Source organism: Sinohyriopsis cumingii, chromosome 3, assembly GCF_028554795.1.
Source record: "Sinohyriopsis cumingii isolate HCF-2022 chromosome 3, ASM2855479v2, whole genome shotgun sequence".
Classification (NCBI taxonomy): domain Eukaryota; kingdom Metazoa; phylum Mollusca; class Bivalvia; order Unionida; family Unionidae; genus Sinohyriopsis; species Sinohyriopsis cumingii.
In genome coordinates, this window is record NC_142963.1 from 91,628,104 (window position 1) to 91,651,747 (window position 23,644).

Below are 23,644 nucleotides of genomic sequence, written 5' to 3' on the forward strand. Positions count from 1 at the left end.
GTGTGTGTGTGTGTGTGTGTGTGTAGTATCATACTCAAACTTTCCATGACTACTCCAGTTTCTTATTGGTATATCCTGTCAATGAACCTTGCTGATTGGTTGACTCAACATGCTTCTGTCTATCAGTGGATTGTAAGGCTAGTAAATGAAACTCTATAACTTCTTGATTTAACTTCCCGCACATTTACCAGTCAACCCCCCTTGCAACATATAGCACAGATACAGGATTGCATTATTTTTCACTCATGCATACATGTCATGTGATAGACCTTGCTTGCTGCTCTTGCTTGTTGCAGTACTAAATATCAATATCACTCGTAAACATATTTCTGATATTTGTAAAGAGTTAGATTTATCCCAATATCTTCCTAAAATTAACAAATTCTCTAGAGGAGTGCAGGGCTGGATTTAGGTTATGAGGGGCCTATAGGTGGGAAGGTCTCTCAGCTGTTACTGTGATAGGGAATGGAGGGTTAACAAAATACTATATATACTAAAGGCTATATCCTTATTAGCCTATAGGTTAATCCAGAATTATAGGGGTGAAGGTGGGGAGGTCACAGCTTAAAATATTGAGCCACATTACCGTTTAACACTAATCTGAAGTTGAATTTAGCATATTTTATAAACATAGTTTACTCAAAACTGATGATGAAACTTTATGGCATACTGTAGTTAAAGCAACAAAGACAAATATTTATAATTATTATTGTGAGGTATTTAAATACACATGGTGAGTGGGAAATAGTTCTGTGAAAAACAATAATAAAGTAACTTTTTTGATCTTTAGGCAGAATTACTTGTTAATTTATGGGAAATCTTAAACTGGCTTGATTTAAAACTTGTTAATTTTCGATACATTTGAAAGTAAACAGGTAAGGTAAAACATTTGGGACAGCCTTGACTGTATATCGTAGCTTCTGCATAAGTCTTGAAATTATTTATATTATGCTACTCATGATAAAGCCGAATATTTAAATATAAAAGAAAGATATCAACTGGTCTTGTTCTTTTTACTGATGATATTATTATTATCATCATTATGTACAATTTAGTGATTTTCTTTTGCTTTGTGCCAAGGCATGGATTATATTAGTTTTGGATGGTAGTTCATATATGTTGATGCACACGTATGTCATCTCCATGTAAGGAAGGGTACCTGATTGGCCAGTGACATAATCACATACTAGTACAGAAATACATTATTGTCTCAACTTGGTGTAGGTGGATGATTACTGTCTTTTTTTTTCTTACAGCAGTGTCAGCTGGCATGAAAGGACTGTTAATTGCAGACTGGTGCAAAATCAAATTGTTACATGTGTACTTTCTGGCTGGCATGCACATATACAAATCCATGTAAAGTTAAACTAAATTGCATCAGAAATTTCAAAGAGTTCTTTGAAAAATCTCCTTTTCTTGAAAAGATACAGTGTTCTCTCTCTCTCTCTCATTTAGTTATTTCTGATATTTGCTGTCAATCTAACGTGACCATTTTTTCTACAAGAATTTGGTACAGCAACTAATCAGAACAAAGTCTTGTTTATACATAGGCTAAAACTAACCAAATCTGCTGGCTGCATCTATGCTGGAACAACCTGACACAGAAACATAAAGGAAAGTCCTGAAGATTTAGTGTTCTGTCAATCACTAGATCTGAGATTACCTTGGAAGGTAACAATGGAGTTGTGCCAGCCAACCAGCACAGCTTATTGAAAGGGTAAGTACATGTACCATGTTACATGGAGAACATTGATACAGTACTATGCCAGTGGAATGTTCAAGTATCACACACACATGCACACACACACACACACAACAGTATTTATGAAAATACTGGTGAGAAAAAATACACATATTCTTAAACATCTAATGTTGGTAATGTGGACACGACTTCTGTCAAGTCTTATTTGTATGTGGGTTCTGAAGTTCAAATCTAGAAATTTTAGTTAGTTTTAAGACAACAAATTATGATGATGAACAAAATTAACTATGGCTGATTATCCCTTTTCTATTTCACCTTCAAGATTCCATTCCAGTTGTCTCCAGTGGCTACTCGAAAGAGAGTCAAAAAAGCCATGCCAAAGTTCTTGAAATGTGCATGATCACTAAGTCCATCACATGGGTGCTCCTCAGAACATTCTGAAAAATATAGATATAAAAATCAAATATCAGGAACACCCATGTGGCATGCTTACATAACAAGACAATATTTAACATGGATCATACTATAACAAGACAAATACATGGGTCATACTATAACAAGACAAATAGCATAGGTCATGCTATAACAAGACAAATAACATGGGTCATATTATAACAAGACAACTAACATGGGTCATACTGTAACAAGACAAATAACATTGGTCGTACTATAACAAGACAAATAACATTGGTCATACTAAGACAAATAAGACAAATAACAAACCGGTAGGTCATATAATAACAAGACAAATAACATGGGTCATGCTATAACAAAATAAAAAACATGGGTCATACTATAACAAGACAAATAACATGGGGCATGCTATAACAAGACAAATGTGTGTGTGTGTGATTTGGATTTTTAGCATAGCTGTAACAATTTTTCAGTCATATCGCTTCAATGTCTGCAATGAGGCAGTTTACAGTGATGTCTAGCACTTGGGCATCATGCCACAGACATGAAGCATGATGTCCCACCCAGTCACATTATCCTGACACTAGGCCAGCCAGTCCTAACACTATCATCTTAATGCTGAGTGTCAAGCAAGGCAGCTGTAAGTACCATTTTTATAAGTCTTTGGTATGACTCAGCCAGGGTTCGAACCCGTGACCTCCTGTATATTACAAGACAAATAACATGGGTCATACTATCTTTAAAGCACTAGTCTCATACAATTATTTCAATGATGAAGGCATATTCCTAAATGAACAAAGGAAGAAACATCCACATAATTTAAGAAAGAAAACTCAAAAACTGTCATGGTATAAATGTGTTTCCCAAACAGTGTGTTTATTCTCAAATGCCACTGCCAGTTGTTTCAAATAAATGCATGTAGACTGTCAATCATTACACTTTTCATTAACAATAATACAAAGAAAAATTCCGTCATTTCACTTTCATTCATGAGAGGAACAGAGGGTAAAGGGAGTGGGGGTTAGTAGAAACTCACCTAGTCTTCCAAACAGCTCCACTCCAAGGGCAGCGAATATAAAAAAGAGCAAGAAGAAGAGAAGACCCAGGTTACCGACCTGCGGCAGGGCCTGTATCACAGTATCCAGTAAGGCACGTATACCCTTGGCCATTTTCAATAGTTTTAACACTGCAAGAGATAATATAATAATTATCTAGTTTGTATGCTTCTGTTCTGATTTTGAAAATTGCTCTTAGAGTCAGGTACCAGTCTCAAGAAGGGGAATCTTTGATACCATCCTTGATACATACAGATCCAGCTAATAACAATATTATCAGATTCTGTTTTGATTTTGTTTATGTTTATTCTTATTGCTGGCTTTTAACACTATAGTAGCTAGACTTAAAATGTTCTCTCTAATTTTGGTTATTTCCTCAGTGTCTAATGTAAGCTCCCCCTTACATCCTTCATTTATATTTTTGTGTCTGCAAGTTTTTTCTCTGTTAGCAGAAGATCATGCTATTATTGTGCAAGCAAACATAACAACATTTTCTTACCAGGGAAGATGTTGCATGTCCTTATTTTCATTTTCTATTATTAACCAGCACTGTGATTTACGACCCATCACCACATATAACACAAACCTAGATTGAGACACAGGTTGATCTACTTACTCTGATTATAATCAAAACCAATTAATCCTGGGTCACCTGAACAAAATTATCTGTTATAATATACTTTAATATGGTACTGGAAACAAATGAAATCTGGTAGTTCTCTGTGATTGAAAACCACAAAATGGATTTCTGAAGAATAAAAACCCATTGATTATGTATCCTCAAACAGGTGGTAAGTTGCATGATAACGGTATTAATAAAACCAATTAAGTAGCAATAGGATTAAATGAATATTGAGGCCAGTCCATACAAATGGCCCAATACACTCAGGTTCTTACTTATGTATTGATTTGCTCAATTCTCATTTGAGAATTATGGTTCAAACCCAGATATGAGAATGGCAAACCTTGTACTAAAAACATTGAACGTTCTCACAAATTCTCAGTCTTGTTTTCATGTTGCCTCAGCAGCTGGCATTGCTGTGATTTTACAATCCTATTCTTGACTTATTGATTAAATAATAAAGAGATATAATTTTGTTTCTGCAAAAGAAGTCTTTTTAGGAATGATGCATGTTTTGTTTTGTTGTAGTTTTAAAAATAGCTCTTGCAATAAGCTTTACTTGCCTTATTGTCATAATTAAAATTTATTTTGAAGATATCTGATAGAAATTGTCACATTTGCACAATAATCAACATGAATAACATAATTCTCAGGTTCTTTTGGGGATATATATATATATATATATTGAAACCGTGATGGTAAAGTCGCCATTTTTCAGACATGTCAGTCATACAGAGCAACAAAGTATCTACACAATGGACAGCTTATTTTGTATAAATCAGTTATCAGATGCCTCCATTTGGGTTTGATAGCTGGCGTTTTATTGTACTATGAATTTATAAAGGGAAAATAGTGTGTGATTCTACAATACATGACCAACATGTGCATCTAATATTGCAGTGAAATAAGTTTTTGACTCCCTGCCTTTAATGATAGGAAAACCTGTATCATAAACATTGTCTATCTGAAAGGTCAGACTATTGAATAGTGTGACCATAACTACAGTGCACAGCCATAAATAAGTTCCACTTTAAAAATCCCTAGACTTTTGTCAGTAATTTTCTACTTGGAAATTCAAAGAGATATTAGCTGCCAATTTTGGTACCAAGGAAAAGACATTTTAAAAGAGACTTGTAATTTTATTTGAAAAAGCAAAAGGTAACGCTTTAGAAATGGAAGCGTATCAAAATTCTAATAACTTTCTGTGGGTTTTTAAAATGAATTTGATTGCTCGGCCCCCTCTTCCAAGGACACTAGTGAGTCCACATTTACGCATAAAGCTTTTTGTCTTGAAAAGCTTTTTAATAATTTGGCTTGTACTGTATATTTCCAAGATCGAGTGTATTGCATATAAATCATGAGGGAAAAATGAAATTTGGCAGTGATTTTTAATGACAGCCATTGTCAATGGCTTGACCCATTTAGGAAAGAAAATATTAAACACTTAGACCAATCAGCCATTATTGCTTTCAGACAGCTATCATTACATTTCATCATGAAATTTTCACCAAACTGCCTTATTGAATCAGCTAACCAAGCTGCCTTCTGAGTTTAATGACATTCTGAAAACTTGTACTAGCTCTTTTACCCATGAGACATTTTCCAAATTTGGCAACTTACATGATGTCACTCAGTCTGTATTTGGTTCATCGTTTGCCCTGGCTTTGAGATTATGCTGTGGAATATTTTAAACTGACATATTCCATTTTTTTTTTTATGAAGCAGAAATGGAAATAATCAGATTGAAATTAATAAATGAAGAAGAGTTTGCTTGACTTTGGTTTATTTAACAAACTGAAACAGAGGCAAGATTTTGTTAATGTGAGACTAAAATAATATGGCATAATTGTGACAAGACATTATAAGTATAAAACCTGTATTTATTGTGGACAAAGTTTTCAAGAAAATATGTAGAAAATTATCTACCAATATTTCAATGGACATCATTTACCTTTTACCAATAATTTAATAATTTTATGATCTACAATGTTTCTGAAAATTTTATGACAAATTAAAATCTTATTTTACAAATATTACAAATACTGAGTGATCAGAGGGATTGGCCAGTATCATTTGTTAAATTTTGGGCTCAGTTTCATAAATAATATTTATTTTACTTATTTAACATTAATTACAATTTTCAATGACAATCTAATTGCATTTTCATAATATCTGAATATATACCCACAAATATTATCCTCTTTTTAAGCATGTTCCATTACAGCTACTTTATCATATATGTACATTTCCATACATTTACTTCCTTCTCCATTGCCAATAGTTGGATTGTTATTTTGTTTCCCAATTTAAAAAAAAATGTATCCATGCCAAAGTGTAGAAGTCATAGACAGCAAAGATAATTTTTTAAAATGCTTTTAGCATGCTTAATGTTAGACCCACACACAATGATTTAAAAAACAGAAGGATAGATCTGTGGCATGTATGTCTTTACTACCTTCTGGGGCAAAGTTATGATAAATAAAATTTAGTTATATGTTCTCAAGTACATGTATCATAACTCTGTGGTCTTAAAATATGTAAAATAAAAGAGTGATATGCAAAAAACCTAGTAAAATTCAAATAATTTCCCTGAATACAAAGTGAAAATGTAAAAAACAAAAACTTAAGGTATTGTGAATTAAATCCCAAATAATCCCAGAATTCCTAACACAAGTCATAATGATTAAAGTTCTGAATAAACTAATGGCATTCCAAAATAAATCCAACACTGATGACCTGAATAGAAATGATGTGCCCAGAATCTTTTGTTGAATCACAATAATAATATCCAAGAATATATCCTTATTTGACTTTGACTATAAATCCAAGTCCCTATTTCCAAGAATGCTATCTTAGATGAGCACTTTGTATTTCCAGCAAATAAATAATTCGAAAAAAATAAATTCGAGCCTAAATGAAATAATGGACACAACAATAACACTGGTTTGTGCTTCAGTTATTACTGCAGAAATAAATAATTTTTCCAGTAAATAAGATTTTATACTCCTTTGTGACCTAGGTCACAATTAGCATTTTCTAAACAAACCTATTACCTAATGGAAAATTTCATTCTAGAAGCTTCCAAATGTTTTCAAGATAAAATCTTAGTTATGATTAAATTGTCAGTTACTAAAATTATGCTAATGGTTAACACAGTGTCCTTGACTCAGACCAAAACAATAATCCTAATATGTATCCTTCAGTCAGAAAAAGGTGCACAATATTACTAATTTTGCAAAAGGTCATCTATACAACTTTACATTACCCAAAACAAATATTGAAATGGAAAAAATAATAACGTATAATGCAGATTAAATATACATAACATGTGGACCAACATGTCCTGTCTATATAGACTATTCATTGGAATAATTATTAGGCCTGGTCCAAATGATAAACGTGCATGCCCTGTTCATGGTTTATGTTATTATTCTGCCATATTATGATGGATGCATGATGGATGCACAGCAATACCTATTTTTTAAGTGAACATGGTCTCTGATGGTCAGTCTAACAGAGTCATTCTGGTCAAATTTTAAATAACAGTGTCAATTCAAATTCATCCTAATAAAAGGACACTAAATTCACCTACCTGCTTTTTCTAAGAATATATATATATGGCATGCATATGCCTAAAACATGTCAGAGAGTAATAAAATTTAAAGTTGTTTAAAGTTGAACAATAATGAACTGTTAAAAATGTATTTATACAGAAACATCATCTGTATGTAGCACCTTGGGCACAGTAATACTATCAGGTTTTCTACTCATACACCTAGTACCCTTAACAGAGAGATCTAGAATGTTGAGTCTTGAATCTTACTCAAGTCTGCACAGTGGATCTGTTTGTTTTCTTTGCTTTAAATGAAAAATTGAGTTCCAAGATTAACAGCAACAAGATTTGCTTGAGCACATTTATGACCATTACCAATCATATTCCACATGCATTGACATATACCGTATATTGGATACCACATGAATTGACACATACAGTATATCATATACCACATGAACTGACATATACCATATACTGGATACCACATGAATTGACATATACCATATACTGGATACCACATGAATTGACATATACCATATATCATATACCACATAAATTGACATATACTGGATATCACATACCACATGAACTGACATACTATATATCATATACAGTCAAATACATTATCTCGATTATGTCAGGGGTGTCCAAAAATCATTGGCATAACCAGGTCGCAAGATATCAGGGTTTAGTTGACAAATCTACTGCAGAACAATTATTATGCTTCTGAAGACCAAAATAATCATGAGTTTGGTTTCTAAAAACAAATGGGATTTCTAAAGCACAATAAAAATAATAATTCAGTCATGCCTGACTGCAGAAAAAAGATTGAATGTCTTTTAAATAAGACTAAGTAACAAGTCACACATATTTACAACACTTAAGTTACTGCAACAATGTCAACAGTTTAAAGTTGTTGTTTTATCCCTGTGAATAGCCTCATCCCTTTGGTAGCCTCAGCAAGACAATGAGTTTCTCACGCTATCCAAAATCTGGGCCAATTTAAGTATATGTGCATGTAGGACTAAACTATTTTTAAACTTATTTTCTTTTGTTTGTGTTGGCTTGTGTCTAGCAGCAAAATGTAACTAACTAATACTATGCATGAAAATCAATCGTTTTTGTTGATCATTAGCATAGGTGTCAGCATGTACGGTTTACTTGTAATTTGTATGATTTTTCCATTTTCACAAAAGTACATCTGTACAACTTTTTTGTATGGTATTTTGTAAAAAAAAATATTTTTAATGTTTTTTTGGTTTGTATGCATCCGGGACTCTGGACATAATTTGTTTTAGAATGAGAATTCAGTGAAATCAGCGTGGCCCAAAACAATCAATCAAATCATACTCAAAATCACGCTTTTCCTTTGATAATGAAACAAGTTTCATTTCATGGTTCAACTCCTGTGTGTGAAGATCTTGTCATTTATCGCTCTGAAATTTGTTGCTCACTCAGACTTCTAATATTGACTAACTACCTGTGTAGTATGTTTTCTTATTTTATACATTATTATTTTATTATTTATACTTATTGCTATCAAATGCATACAGTTTACATCAATTTTCATACTTTACATAATGTGTCAGTCATGTTGATGTAACTGTAATTTGTCTGACTTTTCTGTGTGGAGATAGAGTCAGTTTATTAAAATTTGTATCAATATACTAATTAAAAATAAATAGTCTGCTGAATTTAGCACCAGCATTTTATCATGCTGTCATAGTTTTTAACTAAGTTTGTCAGATACGTAATGCAAACAGGAAAATGCATTGCCATAATGATGGAAGTAGTACAGATACTGAGTGACATCATTCTTGTGGCTTGAAAATATGTAACACTGCTAATTTATATAACGTTTTTGACCAAAATCGGCACACCATATAGCAAATTCATAACATTTCAAACAACAGATATGCAATTTTAATAGAAATGATCAACAGCTTATGAGGTGTAAATTTCAAGACTGCTACTTTGTCAATTTATTTATTTTTAGATTTCAATTTTTGGATAGCTCCTGGGGTTTATGGGGAAAATATAAGTTCGTAACACATTTGTAATGGGGAGATCTTCCTCTATCACATGTTGAGTTCAAATGTTTTAATTATTTTTTATTATTATTTCTTTCATCTAGTTGAAATATTCCATCCATCAAATGGCTGAGCCTAACTCAAAGAAACAGAAGCTTGAAGACACTGACTGAGAACGTGGCAAGTTTCAGGCTGATTGGATTAAAGTCTTCCCTGGCACTGTAGATGTATCCAAGTTAGGATCTTCTCATGCTTTTTGTAAAATATGCAGTAAAGACATTAAAGTAGTGGCATCAGGCATATATGATTTGGAGGAACACTTCAGGACAAAACTGCATGAATGAAATTTTGAAATGAAGAAGGGAGCATCCATCAGAAGCTTCTTTGCTTTGCCAAAGCAAGAAGATGATAGTGTTATAAGTAAAAAGAATGAAATAGAGTTTCAGAAATGTAAATAATTATGTAATTATGTGTAAAAATACTTTGTGTATAGCATTTGTTGTTTTAAAACTGTTGATCTTATAGAATATATGAATAGGTTTTTTGGGTCTTTGTAAGTTCTTTTGGTCTTTGTAAGGTTTTTATTGGTCTTTATATGGTTTTTTTGGTCTGGCATACAGGTTTTAATCTCAAGGGGTTGACACTTATGCCTCAGAGGTTCCTTTACATGGGTATATGCCAGTTTTTACCAGTACAATTGGCCTCTGTACTAGAAATGATGAGGTTGACGATATTCATGTACCAACAAACTACAAGTTCTCTAAGAAGCTCTTCATAAAGTTGTAGTCCCATATCCCTTCTGACTTTAAAGTTCTTCAACATCAAGTTCTGTAAGAAGCCAACTTATTCTATTTATAAAGTTGTAGTCCCATATCCCTCCTGACTTTAAAGTTAACTGTCTCAACATCAAATTTGATAAGAAGCCAACTTATTCTATTCATACAGTTGTAGTCCCATATCCCTCCTGACTTTAAAGTTCTTCAACATCAAATTCTGTAAGAAGCCAACTTATTCTATTCATGAAGTTGTAGTTCCATATCCCTCCTGACTTTGATCAGTGACCATCAGAAAGAACACATCATCAGAAGGAGAGTCAGTTAATCTCTTTGATGGATTGCAAGACTGATATTCAAGATAAAAACAGTACAAATTAAATCACTCTTTTCTCTGTTCCATAGACATTACTCCTATCAGTCACTTTCTTTCTGCTTCATTCTGTTTGTGTTGAAGAATATGTAATCATGGCACAGCAATAAAAAATTTCATTATAAAAAAGATACTTGAGCAAAATGGCATTTTTTTACAATATCACTGGTGCCTTTTTTTTACTCTTGTTCAAAGCAAATTAATAGCCAAGTGTTTTTGGGGGGTTTGCAGGGGAAACCATGTTCAACAGCTATGGTTCTGATGTGATAATCCTATCTGCAGATAGGGGTATCATATTGGAAACTTGGCTAGCGAAGATGGGGGGGGGGACCAGCTTGGTTTGGAATTTTGTGAGTTTCTATTTATAGTTTGGAACAAGCTATATATTGTCATGGTGTTAACATGTAATAATGTCCATTATGAATGCAGCTTCTGTAAAGGTCAGAAATGTATTCATTCAATTTCCTTACTCTAAAGTATTGTTTACAAAATAATTTTCTCCACTCTATGCAAGTGATAAACCATGTATTGATGTGATTGGTTGATTAGCATTTGTACTGGTAAAATTTGGTCTTGTACCAACTTTTTACATTCTTACCAATAGAAGGTACCGGTAGTAGCTGAAAGGCCAGATCATTTCTTGTAAAATTTATCTGAGATGGATATTAAAATTTGTATTTCATCGAATTAAGTGAGTACACATTTCTTCAGACTGAAACTTATGCCCAACATAACGGGGTTATCAACTTAACAGGGATCAAAATAAGCAGGAAAAATTAGCATAACAATGTTTTTTGGGGAACCGGACCAAAACACTTGACATGCATGGGTTCTCAAGATAACCTAGGTCAAGATAAGTAGGTTTGTACCACCTGAATTGATGTATACCATATATAGTATACCACCTGAATTGATGTATACCATACATAGTATACCACCTGAATTGATGTATACCATACATAGTATACCACAAGAATTGATGTATACCATACATAGTATACCACAAGAATTGATGTATACCATACATAGTATACCACAAGAATTGATGTATACCATACATAGTATACCACCTGAATTGATGTATACCATACATAGTATACCACCTGAATTGATGTATACCATACATAGTATACCACAAGAATTGATGTATACCATACATAGTATACCACAAGAATTGATGTATACCATACATAGTATACCACAAGAATTGATGTATACCATACATAGTATACCACCTGAATTGATGTATACCATACATAGTATACCACAAGAATTGATGTATACCATACATAGTATACCACAAGAATTGATGTATACCATACATAGTATACCATCTGAATTGATGTATACCATACATAGTATACCACAAGAATTGATGTATACCATACATAGTATACCATCTGAATTGATGTATACCATACATAGTATACCACCTGAATTGATGTATACCATACATAGTATACCACAAGAATTGATGTATACCATACATAGTATACCACCTGAATTGATGTATACCATACATAGTATACCACAAGAATTGATATATACCATACATAGTATACCACAAGAATTGATGTATACCATACATAGTATACCACCTGAATTGATGTATACCATACATAGTATACCACCTGAATTGATGTATACCATACATAGTATACCACAAGAATTGATGTATACCATACATAGTATACCACAAGAATTGATGTATACCATACATAGTATACCACAAGAATTGATGTATACAGTATATCCTACAGTGGAACCCACAAAACACAATAACTGGGGTCCAAAGCATTGGATCACGTTTATAGCAGGGTTGTGTTAATGTGGGGTTTAACAGTATTTTACTTTTTTCAGAGAACAATGCATTGGCACATATACGAGTATTCATGTCAAATGTATATCATGAATAGGGTATCAACACCTTTTACTATCGTGCTGTCATGGTATGCAATTAATCCATAATGCATGTAATTCCATTGAAAAATTGCACACAGATTTAAAATATTCAATAATTTTGTCACAGATCATCGTGTCAGGATTCAGCATCTAATATATAGCATGAGCAGAGTATTAACACCATTTACTTACAGTCTGATATAGTACCATCATGGCATGCAGTTAATCCATGTAATTCCATTGCAGAAATTGCATACATATTTAAACTATTCAATAATTTTGTTACAGATCATTATATGTCTGAATTCAATGGGAAAAATTAACAGCAAAATTAGGTTAAGAAAGACAAAGCACATGTATGGTTCATTACGTTCCAGGATCTATGAACAGTGCTGTACAAATTTCATACTGATAAAATTTTATCATATGAGTTTCTGTGTACCTTTATCCATTGCAAATTCCCAAAAATTGACACTTGTATTCATTTGAACGACTACAGCAAGAATAATTAACAAACAACACATTCTTTTAGCGTGCATATAACTTTTACTTCAGATTTTGTGAATATCGAAAGAAAAATGCAAAAAATACTTTTATAAAGATTTTTAAGCTCAACGCATGTACAAGTTCATACCCTTTCAATTTCCAGCTAATAAAGTGGATATTATTTACTGGTCAACTGATTACATCTAACAACATTGCCAAGCCCAGCAAACATGTTGGTGGCTTTCATTTTTTTAAATGTTTATTAAATTGTGAGAATCTTTTATCAACCACTGCATTGTCTGCTGTTTGGTTGTGTATGCAGTTGAAGAAGAAACATGTCAGCTATTGTTTGAGTAATGATTGTATACAGAATTAACTGAAGACAATCACAATGACAACTTAGTGGCTTTACTCATGGATCAGTAATAAGTAACATTTCTCATGTTTATTTTGGCATAACACTTCAAGAACCTGGTGAAATTGTTAAATTTCAGAAGCCATGCTATGATTGTATTATATTCAAATTTATACATGATCTCTTCCCCAAAATGATAATACATTTTTTATACACTATTTCCCATACTTTGAAGAAAAAAATCAGTTCTTCATGTGCAAATGAAAATATGAAATTTTGGGAGCCACACTACAACCACATTATTTCTGAATTCGCGTTATCACTGGGCACATTATGGTGGGGTCACACTGTATATTGTATACCACATGAATTACATATGCCAAATATCATACACCACATGAATTGATGCATACTGTATATCATATACCGCATGAATTGGTGTATACTGTATATTGTATACTGCATGAATTGGTGTATACTGGATATCGTATACCGCATGAATTGGTGCATACTGTATATCATATACCACATGAATTGGTGTATACTGTATATCAGATACCGCATGAATTGATGCATACTGTATATCGTATACCGCATGATCTGATGCATACTGTATATAGTATACCGCATGAACTGATGCATACTGTATATTGTATATTGCATCAATTGATGCATACTGTATATTGTATACCGCATGAATTGGTGCATACTGTATATCATATACCACATGAATTGGTGCATACTGTATATCGTATACCGCATGAACTGGTGCATACTGTATATTGTATACTGCATGAATTGGTGCATACTGTATATCATATACCACATGAATTGGTGCATACTGTATATTGTATACCACATGAATTGGTGCATACTGTATATCATATACCACATGAATTGATGCATACTGTATATCATATACCACATGAATTGGTGTATACTGTATATCGTATACTGCATGTGCATACTGTATATTGTATACTGCATGAATTGGTGCATACTGTATATCATATACCACATGAATTGGTGCATACTGTATATCATATACCACATGAATTGGTGTATATTGTATATCATATAGGTGGCGCTCACCAGATAATATGTACTTTTGAGAGAGTGACATATGTAAGGTGAAGTAGTTCACATTTAAAACATGCACAGTGGAGAGAATGTTTGCATACCTCTATGCTACATTAATGTAATGTGGATGATATTTCTTTTGGATATTGTACTTTTGGAAATTTTACATGATTTAAGCACACTGCTAACTAAAATGACTGCTCCCTTGTGTTAAAAAATCAGTCTGAATTAGTCTAAAGTACACTATACATAGCAGCTATTAAAATAGGGAAAATGAATTTTGCCAGACTAGACAATACCAGCTTCTGAAAGTGCAATGAATGAATTACCAAATATATAAAATGTAAAAAAAGTTATCAGCTCTTTTTTATACAATTGACCTCTGAAGTTCAGGAAGTGAAAATGACCAAGTAGAGCTAGCACTTTTTTGAAAGGTGCACATTTGAAGTAAGGCCAAGCTGTATACTCTATAACCCATAGTACACCCATCAATCATACACCAAAATAAAGGGAATTAAAGGTTCTTTGCATTATACCTAAGATATACAAGGTCTTTTTTAAATAGCCAGTATAACCAGTGAGGAAATCCGGGGACATTCTTTTTCTTTAAAATCCTAACCCTATGCAAAATGCGAAACTGTATAGCGCCACCATACCACATGAATTGATGCATACTGTATATTGTATACCACATGAATTGGTGTATACTGTATATCATATACCATATGAATTGGTGTATACTGTATATCATATACCACATGAATTGGTGTATACTGTATATCATATACCACATGAATTGGTGTATACTGTATATCATATACCATATGAATTGGTGTATACTGTATATCATATACCACATGAATTGGTGTATACTGTATATCATATACCACATGAATTGGTGTATACTGTATATCATATACCATATGAATTGGTGTATACTGTATTTCGTATACCACATGAATTTACCTCTTGCTATCCTGAGAACTCTCATGACTCGAATTATCGTTGGGTTGATTGGAATTACGTTTGTCTCCATCTCCTCTAGCACAATTCCAACTATTGACAGGACAACTATTAACATATCGAGCTGATTCCACCTGCAATTTAAAGAACACTGTATGATTATTTATTTCTTATTTCATGCCTGCAAAATATATTAATATCAAATTCTATATGTAAAAAATGTATTATTTTTATGTAATGAATATTAATTTCATGCTGCAAAAGATCAGAAGTAATAAGGGAGGTGGAAGTTATATTGGTATCAGAAAAGAGATTCTTCCAAGACTTTTTATCAATGGAAGATTTTAAATGCTATTCTTATGATTCCCATATTCAAGTTCATTTGGACTAAAGTTATAAATGGACATGATCTTAATGAATCAGATGAAATGGAGAAATCCAGAGCTTAAACCTGCAAAAAATGGAAGATTTTGTTATAGAAACATGGGGTGGATCTTTACATGAAGATTATTTTGTGAAACTCCAAGATAAATTTGCATGCGTAATATGAATGTATCTTTCACTTATGGTTCCTTCTCTCTGTCTCTCTCTCTTTGCATCAAGTGTATGTTAATTTTCTTTTGTAAGGTAAGCACTTTTTCTAAGTTGCCCAACCCTATGCTCCTCATAAGAAGGCAATAAAAACATGTTTACATCAAAGCATACATTTTCTTACCTATCCCTAAAGTATCTGAACCATCCCAGTGATATGACCTTCATGGCTGCTTCCAGAATGAAGACACTCGTGAAGAAATAATTGAAGATCTTCAAAGCAAATTTCAATTCCTGAAAAAGTTAAAATGCAGGCATGGTCTACAATATTTTCATTTAAAAAAACATGCTGTACTTGTAAATGTAATATGCTGAAATAAGTTGGAGATGTAATTCAAAAGGAAATATGTAACCCCAAAAAAACATGACAGTAATGAGACTTTTATAAATAGAATGACCCATTGCAACACTGGTGGATGAAATATGCTGATGAAAAAAATATGTTAAAAGAAATTAAACATGTCTATTGAAGCAAATGAGTCAATGCTTTTTGATCTAGGTAAAATTTTACAATGATCAATCACAAATGTCGTTAGGCAATTATAAATTTTACAGAGTGACTATTTTTGGGGAATTATGTAGGCAACAGAAACAAGAAAAAAAGATAAAGGGCAATAATACAAAAATTTAACAATCGTATCAATAAAAAGATGATGATGATGATAATGGCCATGATGACATCTATGTTGATGATGATGGTGTACCTCTGGCATCATGTAGTACTCCATTGCCATGGTAATGACATTAAGCCCTATTACACCAGCTATAGCAAGGTCAAAGTATTTGCTGTTAATAACTGTGTAAATGAGGAGGCGGGACCTGGAGTAATCAGCCCAATATGGCGTCTGCTTCAACTCTGAAATAAGAAAACAACTATAAATAACAAAATCTGTAATGATTAATTAGTAAAAGCAATTATCGTACAATTCATCTTGAAGTTCCAACTTAGAAAATATGGGCCTTATGAGCAACAATTTGTGCCTAATATGTATAAAGAATTCTAAATATATCTGCTATTTCCATGTGTGTGTGTGTGTGTGTGTGTATGTATGTATGTATGTATGTGTATAATTTAACAGCACATCAGCACAATCTTGGCTGGATGGTGCCTTGTAAGTGTAGGTATCCCCCAAACAGGTATACAAATCACGTGCCATAGCAAAGAAAGGTAAATCCTTTGTGATATAAGGTCAATTTTTTTCTTGTTTTAATATAAACCACAATTTTCCCTCCACTAGTCACCCTTACAACATGCATCGGGTCTACTTAACATCATCAAACCCAAATGAGTATTAATAATAATGCTTTAATCTAATTTTAATCTAATGTAAACAATCATTTAAAAATCGATCCATTAATCAATTGATCAATGTATGGAATCTGTGCATATATATATATATATATATATATATATATATATATATATATATATATATATATATATATATATATATATATACAGTGTGACCCCGCTATAACACGGTAGTTGGGAGCCATAAAACCCAACCGCATTATATACCGAACTGTGTTATATGCAACCAAGTCAGTTAGCTGAAGAAAATGTATCCCAAAAAGATTGTGAGGGGGAGTGTGGATAATAAATACGGGTGGTAAAATACGTGCTTCGTCAGCACAGTTACCATCTTAAATTGATGCATATTAAATGAGAAATACACCTGTAGTGAAAACAGAGAAGACATAACATAATAGTTTACTTTATTTAGAGAACCACGAATTGGTACATATATGTGAATCCTATTTATATATAAATGTCTAATGTATAGCATGAATAGAGTATCAACACCATGTACTCACCTGCAAACCTCAATGAATCTACAATACCAGTGATTCCATAGAAAATATGCACACACACAGCTTTAAAATATTCATTAATTTTGTAACAGGTCATATTGGTCTGAATTCTGTGGAAAAACATAGCACAATCACATAACGAATGACAAAGCACATTTACTTTAAAGTACGTTCCAAGTCAGTAAAAGTTAGTTTGCGTTTTAAGCCGCCATTGGTAGCGTTCGTAAGCATAAACTTTATCCCTACAAAAAAGAAACTTTCACAGCACAGTTAACGTGTTCCAGTCACATTGGAAAATGCAAAAATCCATCAGATTCCATCACTTTTATTTAAGTTTGGTACTGACTTCCTTTGAAGAAAAGTTCTTTGCTGTTATTGAAAGATTGTAGTTGGCTTTCTTTGATGAAGGGTGCATGCGCTATTGAAGTCACTGCAAAAGGACAGCTTTAGAGAATTAAACAAATGCCCATTTCTTATTGTGGCGGCACCATCAAATAATTGTATTGCATGATTGAGACTGATATTTTTTCCATTTGGTGAGTACATTTTCATAACAGACAGTGCTTCAAAGGTAATCTGTTTCCTCTGAAATTTCAGCAAACTATTTTATCTGGGTACATTTTTAAAAAGGAATTGGCTGTTGTTTAGACTACTCTAGTTATTGTCTCTCCATGCCTACTGAATAAACCAATAAGTAAGATGTATTGTTTTTTTTTCTTTTTCTTCATTTACATTTGTGGTAGCAGCATGATGCTGCCTTCCCTGCAAGCATCTGACAATTAACAAAGGGTCAACAGACAATAGAGATGCAGGTGTTCTGATGACAGGGATTATTACAGAAAACATGAGTGTTTTGAAGTATTTAATTCTGAGTGAAAAGAAGAGGAATTTTACTTACCATCCACATACCAATGTCAGTCTTTGTAAATATATTAATTACTAGCGAGCGGCCGATAATCCAATGAAAGATAGATTACAAGACAATGCCTCGTCCGGTTGATCTCCGTTACCAGAAATGTCAACAACAAAAAAGCAGATATTTCACAACATACAGAACTCATGCTAGATGTCAGGATAAGCGGATTATGATATAATAATGCACTGTTTAGATGGTTTGTCAGTATGGACAAAGAATTTATTTATGTAACAATTGATAAATTTCACTGCATTTTATATCCAGTTTGCAACTTCCTTTCATGGGGCCTCTGATTTTCTGCACTCCAAACCAGTGGTTGTATATAAAAGTTTAAACAGCCAACAATGTCGCCAACAAATAAAAAAAGCCACATGGTATGTTTTGCAGCCAATAAAGAAAAACAATCCAAGTTTACGACACTGGCGAAGACCTACGCGATACCAGAATAAACTTTTTATGCATTTTTTCTTCTTCTTACTTTTAAGAAGAAAAAAATACTTTTTCATGTACGAGAAAAATGCATATAAAATTTCAGGAGCCAAGCCACGATTGTCATGTATTATTCATATGCGATCTCTCCCCCAAAATGATAAGTAACTTTATACGTTTTTTTCGTACTTTTTAAGAATTTTTTTGTGCACAAGAAAAATACATGTATATGAAATTTCGGGAGCCATGCCATGACCGCGTTATATCCAAATTCGCATTATAACAGAGTGTGCGGGGTCACACACTATATATATATATATATATATATATATATATATATATATATATTATATATATATATATATATATATATATGGTCTTCTGTAGCAAAAACTACAGTACTGTGAAATAATGTGTACTTGACTCACTTTGACGTTTCTGATCTAGTTTCCGCACTCTTTTCGCCATTCGCCTCGCTTTCTCCTCTTTTTCTTGGTCCTCTCTGCACTTGTGAAAGTTTTCCACCACCACTCCCACAAACATGTTCAGCACAAAGAAACCAACCAGAAGCAAGAAAGAGATGAAGTAGATCAACCTCAACTCACTGTAATTAACTATGGGCTGCAATGGTCAAATTAAAAAGTACAAAAAATTTTCACTACAGTTTAATTATTTTTCATGAAAAAGGCTGATATAACTTGTTTAGTAATAAATAAATGCTAATCATTCTAATGACTTGCATAGTCTCTTAATTTAATTTTAAAACTTTCTCAATATTTCTGTATGTCAATATTTGTTAAGGCTATCACTGTGGTTATGTTACTATTTTTTCAGAGAGGGCATATTTCACTGTTACAAATAATATTATCTCGAGGACTATACATATCTCTTTCTTGCATACAGAACAAGACCATTGCTGCCCTTCTGAAATCATGGATTTCCTTAAAATTTATCCCAGCCAGGTTTTTTCTTCTTCTTGTTATTGAACTTAGAACATAGTGACTTAATTTATTTTAAGATAAAATGATCATGGTTGGGTATTTATCAAAGTTTAAATTTTACTTAATCAAACACAAAGTAAACAGAGTCCACAAGACTTTTTCACTTTGTACTTTATTTTAATTTGTCAGTGATGAGTAAAATTTTCACCATGACAAATAACCAACCATGGTTATTTAATTATTATGATTCCAATTTTTGGTCTTTATGTCAACAAATCATTAGATTCCATCAACATCTGATTTTAGATAGCCTGGCATTTTCTCTCATTAGCCTCTTGACTTGGCACAGAATATCAAACCTCATCTTCGCAAGCCAAGGGTCATCAATCCACTTTGTTCTTTCTGATGTCAAACTAACCCCATACATAATCAGAACACATGAGCTAATGAAGGTCACAATATTTCTATTAGACATATTAACAACATCAAAGCAAATAGGCAGTAATTCAAAAAGAAATGGCTGTATACATTCCATATGCGCCATTTTGTTATATAAGTGAATGTTGGATTACAGGGAGAACCATGTAATTATAGCATTTGAACTTCTTATCAGAGATTTTATCTGGTGTTGCAAATTTTGATCTTATGTCGGTGGGGGGTGGAGGCTTGTTGCAATAAGTTGATGAAGCTTGACCTAAAATACATAGTCCAAAAAGTTACCAATGTGTTAACAATTCCAGATCAGTTTCCTGTGGCTTTTGACAGCCAATCACACTGCAGAAATTGTCCTAAATTTATAACAATTGTATTATTGTTGCTGTGTCATTGTCGTTTAGCTAGAATTTCCCCATCTGTTAAAAGCATTGTGGATAATGTATAGGTAAACGTTATGACATCACACATATAAACATATTTGCATGAATCCTGGAACCAGAGCAACAGTTATGAAGATATATAACAGCCATAGTAGTTCTGCTCCTTTATCTAGTAGAGATTAATTAATGGTCACGTACATGGGTGCTGAAGTTCAAACTTAATTGCATACTCTGCTTGCAATCGTGAAGAATTTTGAAATTCATGCTATTTTACAGGAAATTTTTTATTTCTAAATTTGGATTGGACTAAAATAATAATAATAATAATAATAATAATAATAAAATTATTATTGTTATTTTTAATTATTATTATTATTATGAATGAATGATGGAACTGGTCTATGATATTACTATATGCTTCAATTTGTTCCCTTTGTGCACTAAGATTTCTTGCCTTGCCTGCTCAAGCAGCATCATCATAATGTCATTTAGTGGTGAGAGACAGCATTCTATGCAAATCTTTTTTTCTAGACCTAATTTAAGTAATAGTTACCTGTTGGTCTACACCTACGGCATCCAGACCAGTGTACATAATGCTAACCCAACCGTCTTTTGAAGCCAAGACAAAAAGTGCCATCAAAGCCTGCAATAACAAAAATGCCATTATTTCAACATTATTTTACTCTATCTCCACTGTGCAAGTTATTTTGTTTTTCATTTCCCTCTTATGTTAATTTTTTCCTTATTCTCTAAAATTATGAAGTACTTTCTCTTATTATACTTACCGATCATGGTATTAAATTAGGTTCAGGAAAGATCGCCTAGCCATAAAGGATAAAAAGTAATGTGCCACCTAAAAGGTTTCAACACCAATAAAATTCACTACAAATGTAGTCTAAAAACATGTCTGCTGAAATAGATTTGACAACTTTGATTTATATTCACATTTTGTCAGCACAGCAAAGATGTCAAAGATCAAGGACTTCTTGTTTTAGATATAGTCTTTTTGGTAAAACTGTAGGAAATATGCCTGTACACGTTGAGAGAGAGAGACAGAGAGAGGCAGACAGACAGAGACAGACAGAGGGATACACAGAGAGAGAGAGAGTCTTTATACCTGACCAAGATCATCAAAGTTGTACTTTTGATTAATCCAAACATTTCTTCTGTCAGCCAAACACTGGGTCTTGTTACTTACATGTCTTATATTTGGACCCTTACAGTAGAAGAATGTTCCCTTGAAGAGCTGGAAAAAAAATACACAATGAAGGAAGTAGCAACACATGTTATGGCTGATATGTAGGATTGGTGATTTTGCTTTATTGATTAGTTTTTTAAATAAGCTGTTATATTACTCAGCAAATAATTTTTACAAATGCATGCACAAAAAGGCAGTGCAACCTGTGCAAATTTTAAGCCATACTGTATTCTTGAATGCACATATTTAACATAGATCTTTAATGTTGATGACATCACCTAAATAAATTACCTCTTTCTCTCCATGCTATTGCAGGCGAGACAGATACATTTGAATCATGCTTGAAAAACATGAACAGAAATAAAATGATTGAAAAACATCTGTTGAAAATGTTTATACAGAGTTCTTACAAGCATTTTAAAATATGGTTTATTTTTCTGAAATTGGAGATAGCAGTTAAATATTTACCTACTTTCTGTAAAATTTGATCCAGAACTTTTCCAAAATGGCTAATCACTTAGGGCCAAAACATTAAGGAGGAAGTTTGGATCTTTACTTGAATCAAGATCATGTACTACCCCAGCATTCAGATACAGCAAGGGGTCCTACGGGGGGAGGGGGGCAGGAGATAGATTGGCCAATCAGATCTCACTTTGGCTTGTTTCATTTGAATCAGTCACAAACAATACATTTGGTCCATCTTAGATGGGTATGCTTAGCAAGGGTAGTGAGAACTCTCATTGTTTTTCTTTATTATCATATTATATTTATATATTTGTTTATGTGCTTTATTCATTCAAAAAGATTTGATTATCTATGCCCCAGTTTTAAGATTTAATTTTTTTTCTTCTTATCAGTTTCATGATTTAATCATGTCACATGCATGTCCATTAAAACTCTCCATTTTGAATTGTAGTTGTATCTGCAGTCTTTAGGGATTTTGATATGCTTTGCATGAGATTTTTTCATTTAAGCAGTTGGGACCCCAGGTATCTGAGTGGTTACTTGTGTTTGCCTGATTTAAAATTTTGAGTTACCATGAAGTCACATAATGGATTCTGTAAAGTTCTCTATCTGCCTAACCTCAATATCAGTGTACCATTTGATGTGGAGGATGAGTAATGTTAAAACAGTGGCCCACAGTACCATTGGGCCACAACAAAAGCAAAGGTTTATGTCTTAGAAAATATGAACTCTGGACTTCAAAAAATTTGGATACTTTTAATATGTGATTGGGAAGTCAAAGAAGACAGGTGAAATGGGAGAAGTTGTTTGTGTACTTGCAAAAGGCACCCATGGACTTGATGAAGACAATTGAGAGGCAATTGAAAAAATAGTGATTGTGCCACCTGAATACAAGTAAAAGATGCAAACGCCAGTTCAATTCTTTAACAAAACAGCTCTTGAGGTAATTTTCAAAAACCCTGTACATGTTGATCTTACCAGACCTTTCAAATGAAAAGAGTACATTTTAAAAATGCCATCAGAGACATCTGATAATACTTCAATGTTGAATGGCCTAAAATGGTATTCAGAGAGTTTACTGGAAAAGAAAAACAGTGTACCAGTGATCGGTGGAATTATTATGGGCAGAAGAACTGAAGGTGGAACTTTATGGGAGCATTATAGAA

The 23,644-nt window shown here is 32.9% G+C and overlaps 1 protein-coding gene across 5 annotated transcripts in view; it reads right to left on the reverse strand.

Moving 5' to 3' along the window:
- Positions 1-23,644, reverse strand: part of LOC149803281 (voltage-dependent T-type calcium channel subunit alpha-1G-like) — a 136,257-nt gene that overhangs the window by 22,434 nt on the left and 90,179 nt on the right. For all 5 annotated transcript variants that reach the window (XM_089952959.1, XM_089952962.1, XM_089952961.1 and 2 more), the window contains 8 exons: positions 21,933-22,061; positions 21,369-21,458; positions 19,488-19,680; positions 16,607-16,758; positions 16,027-16,136; positions 15,315-15,445; positions 3,153-3,302; positions 2,018-2,139 (listed from right to left, as the gene is read on the reverse strand). In XM_089952959.1, the coding sequence (XP_089809085.1) occupies positions 2,018-2,139; positions 3,153-3,302; positions 15,315-15,445; positions 16,027-16,136; positions 16,607-16,758; positions 19,488-19,680; positions 21,369-21,458; positions 21,933-22,061 (1,077 nt within the window). The remainder of the gene's footprint in view (positions 1-2,017; positions 2,140-3,152; positions 3,303-15,314; positions 15,446-16,026; positions 16,137-16,606; positions 16,759-19,487; positions 19,681-21,368; positions 21,459-21,932; positions 22,062-23,644) is intronic.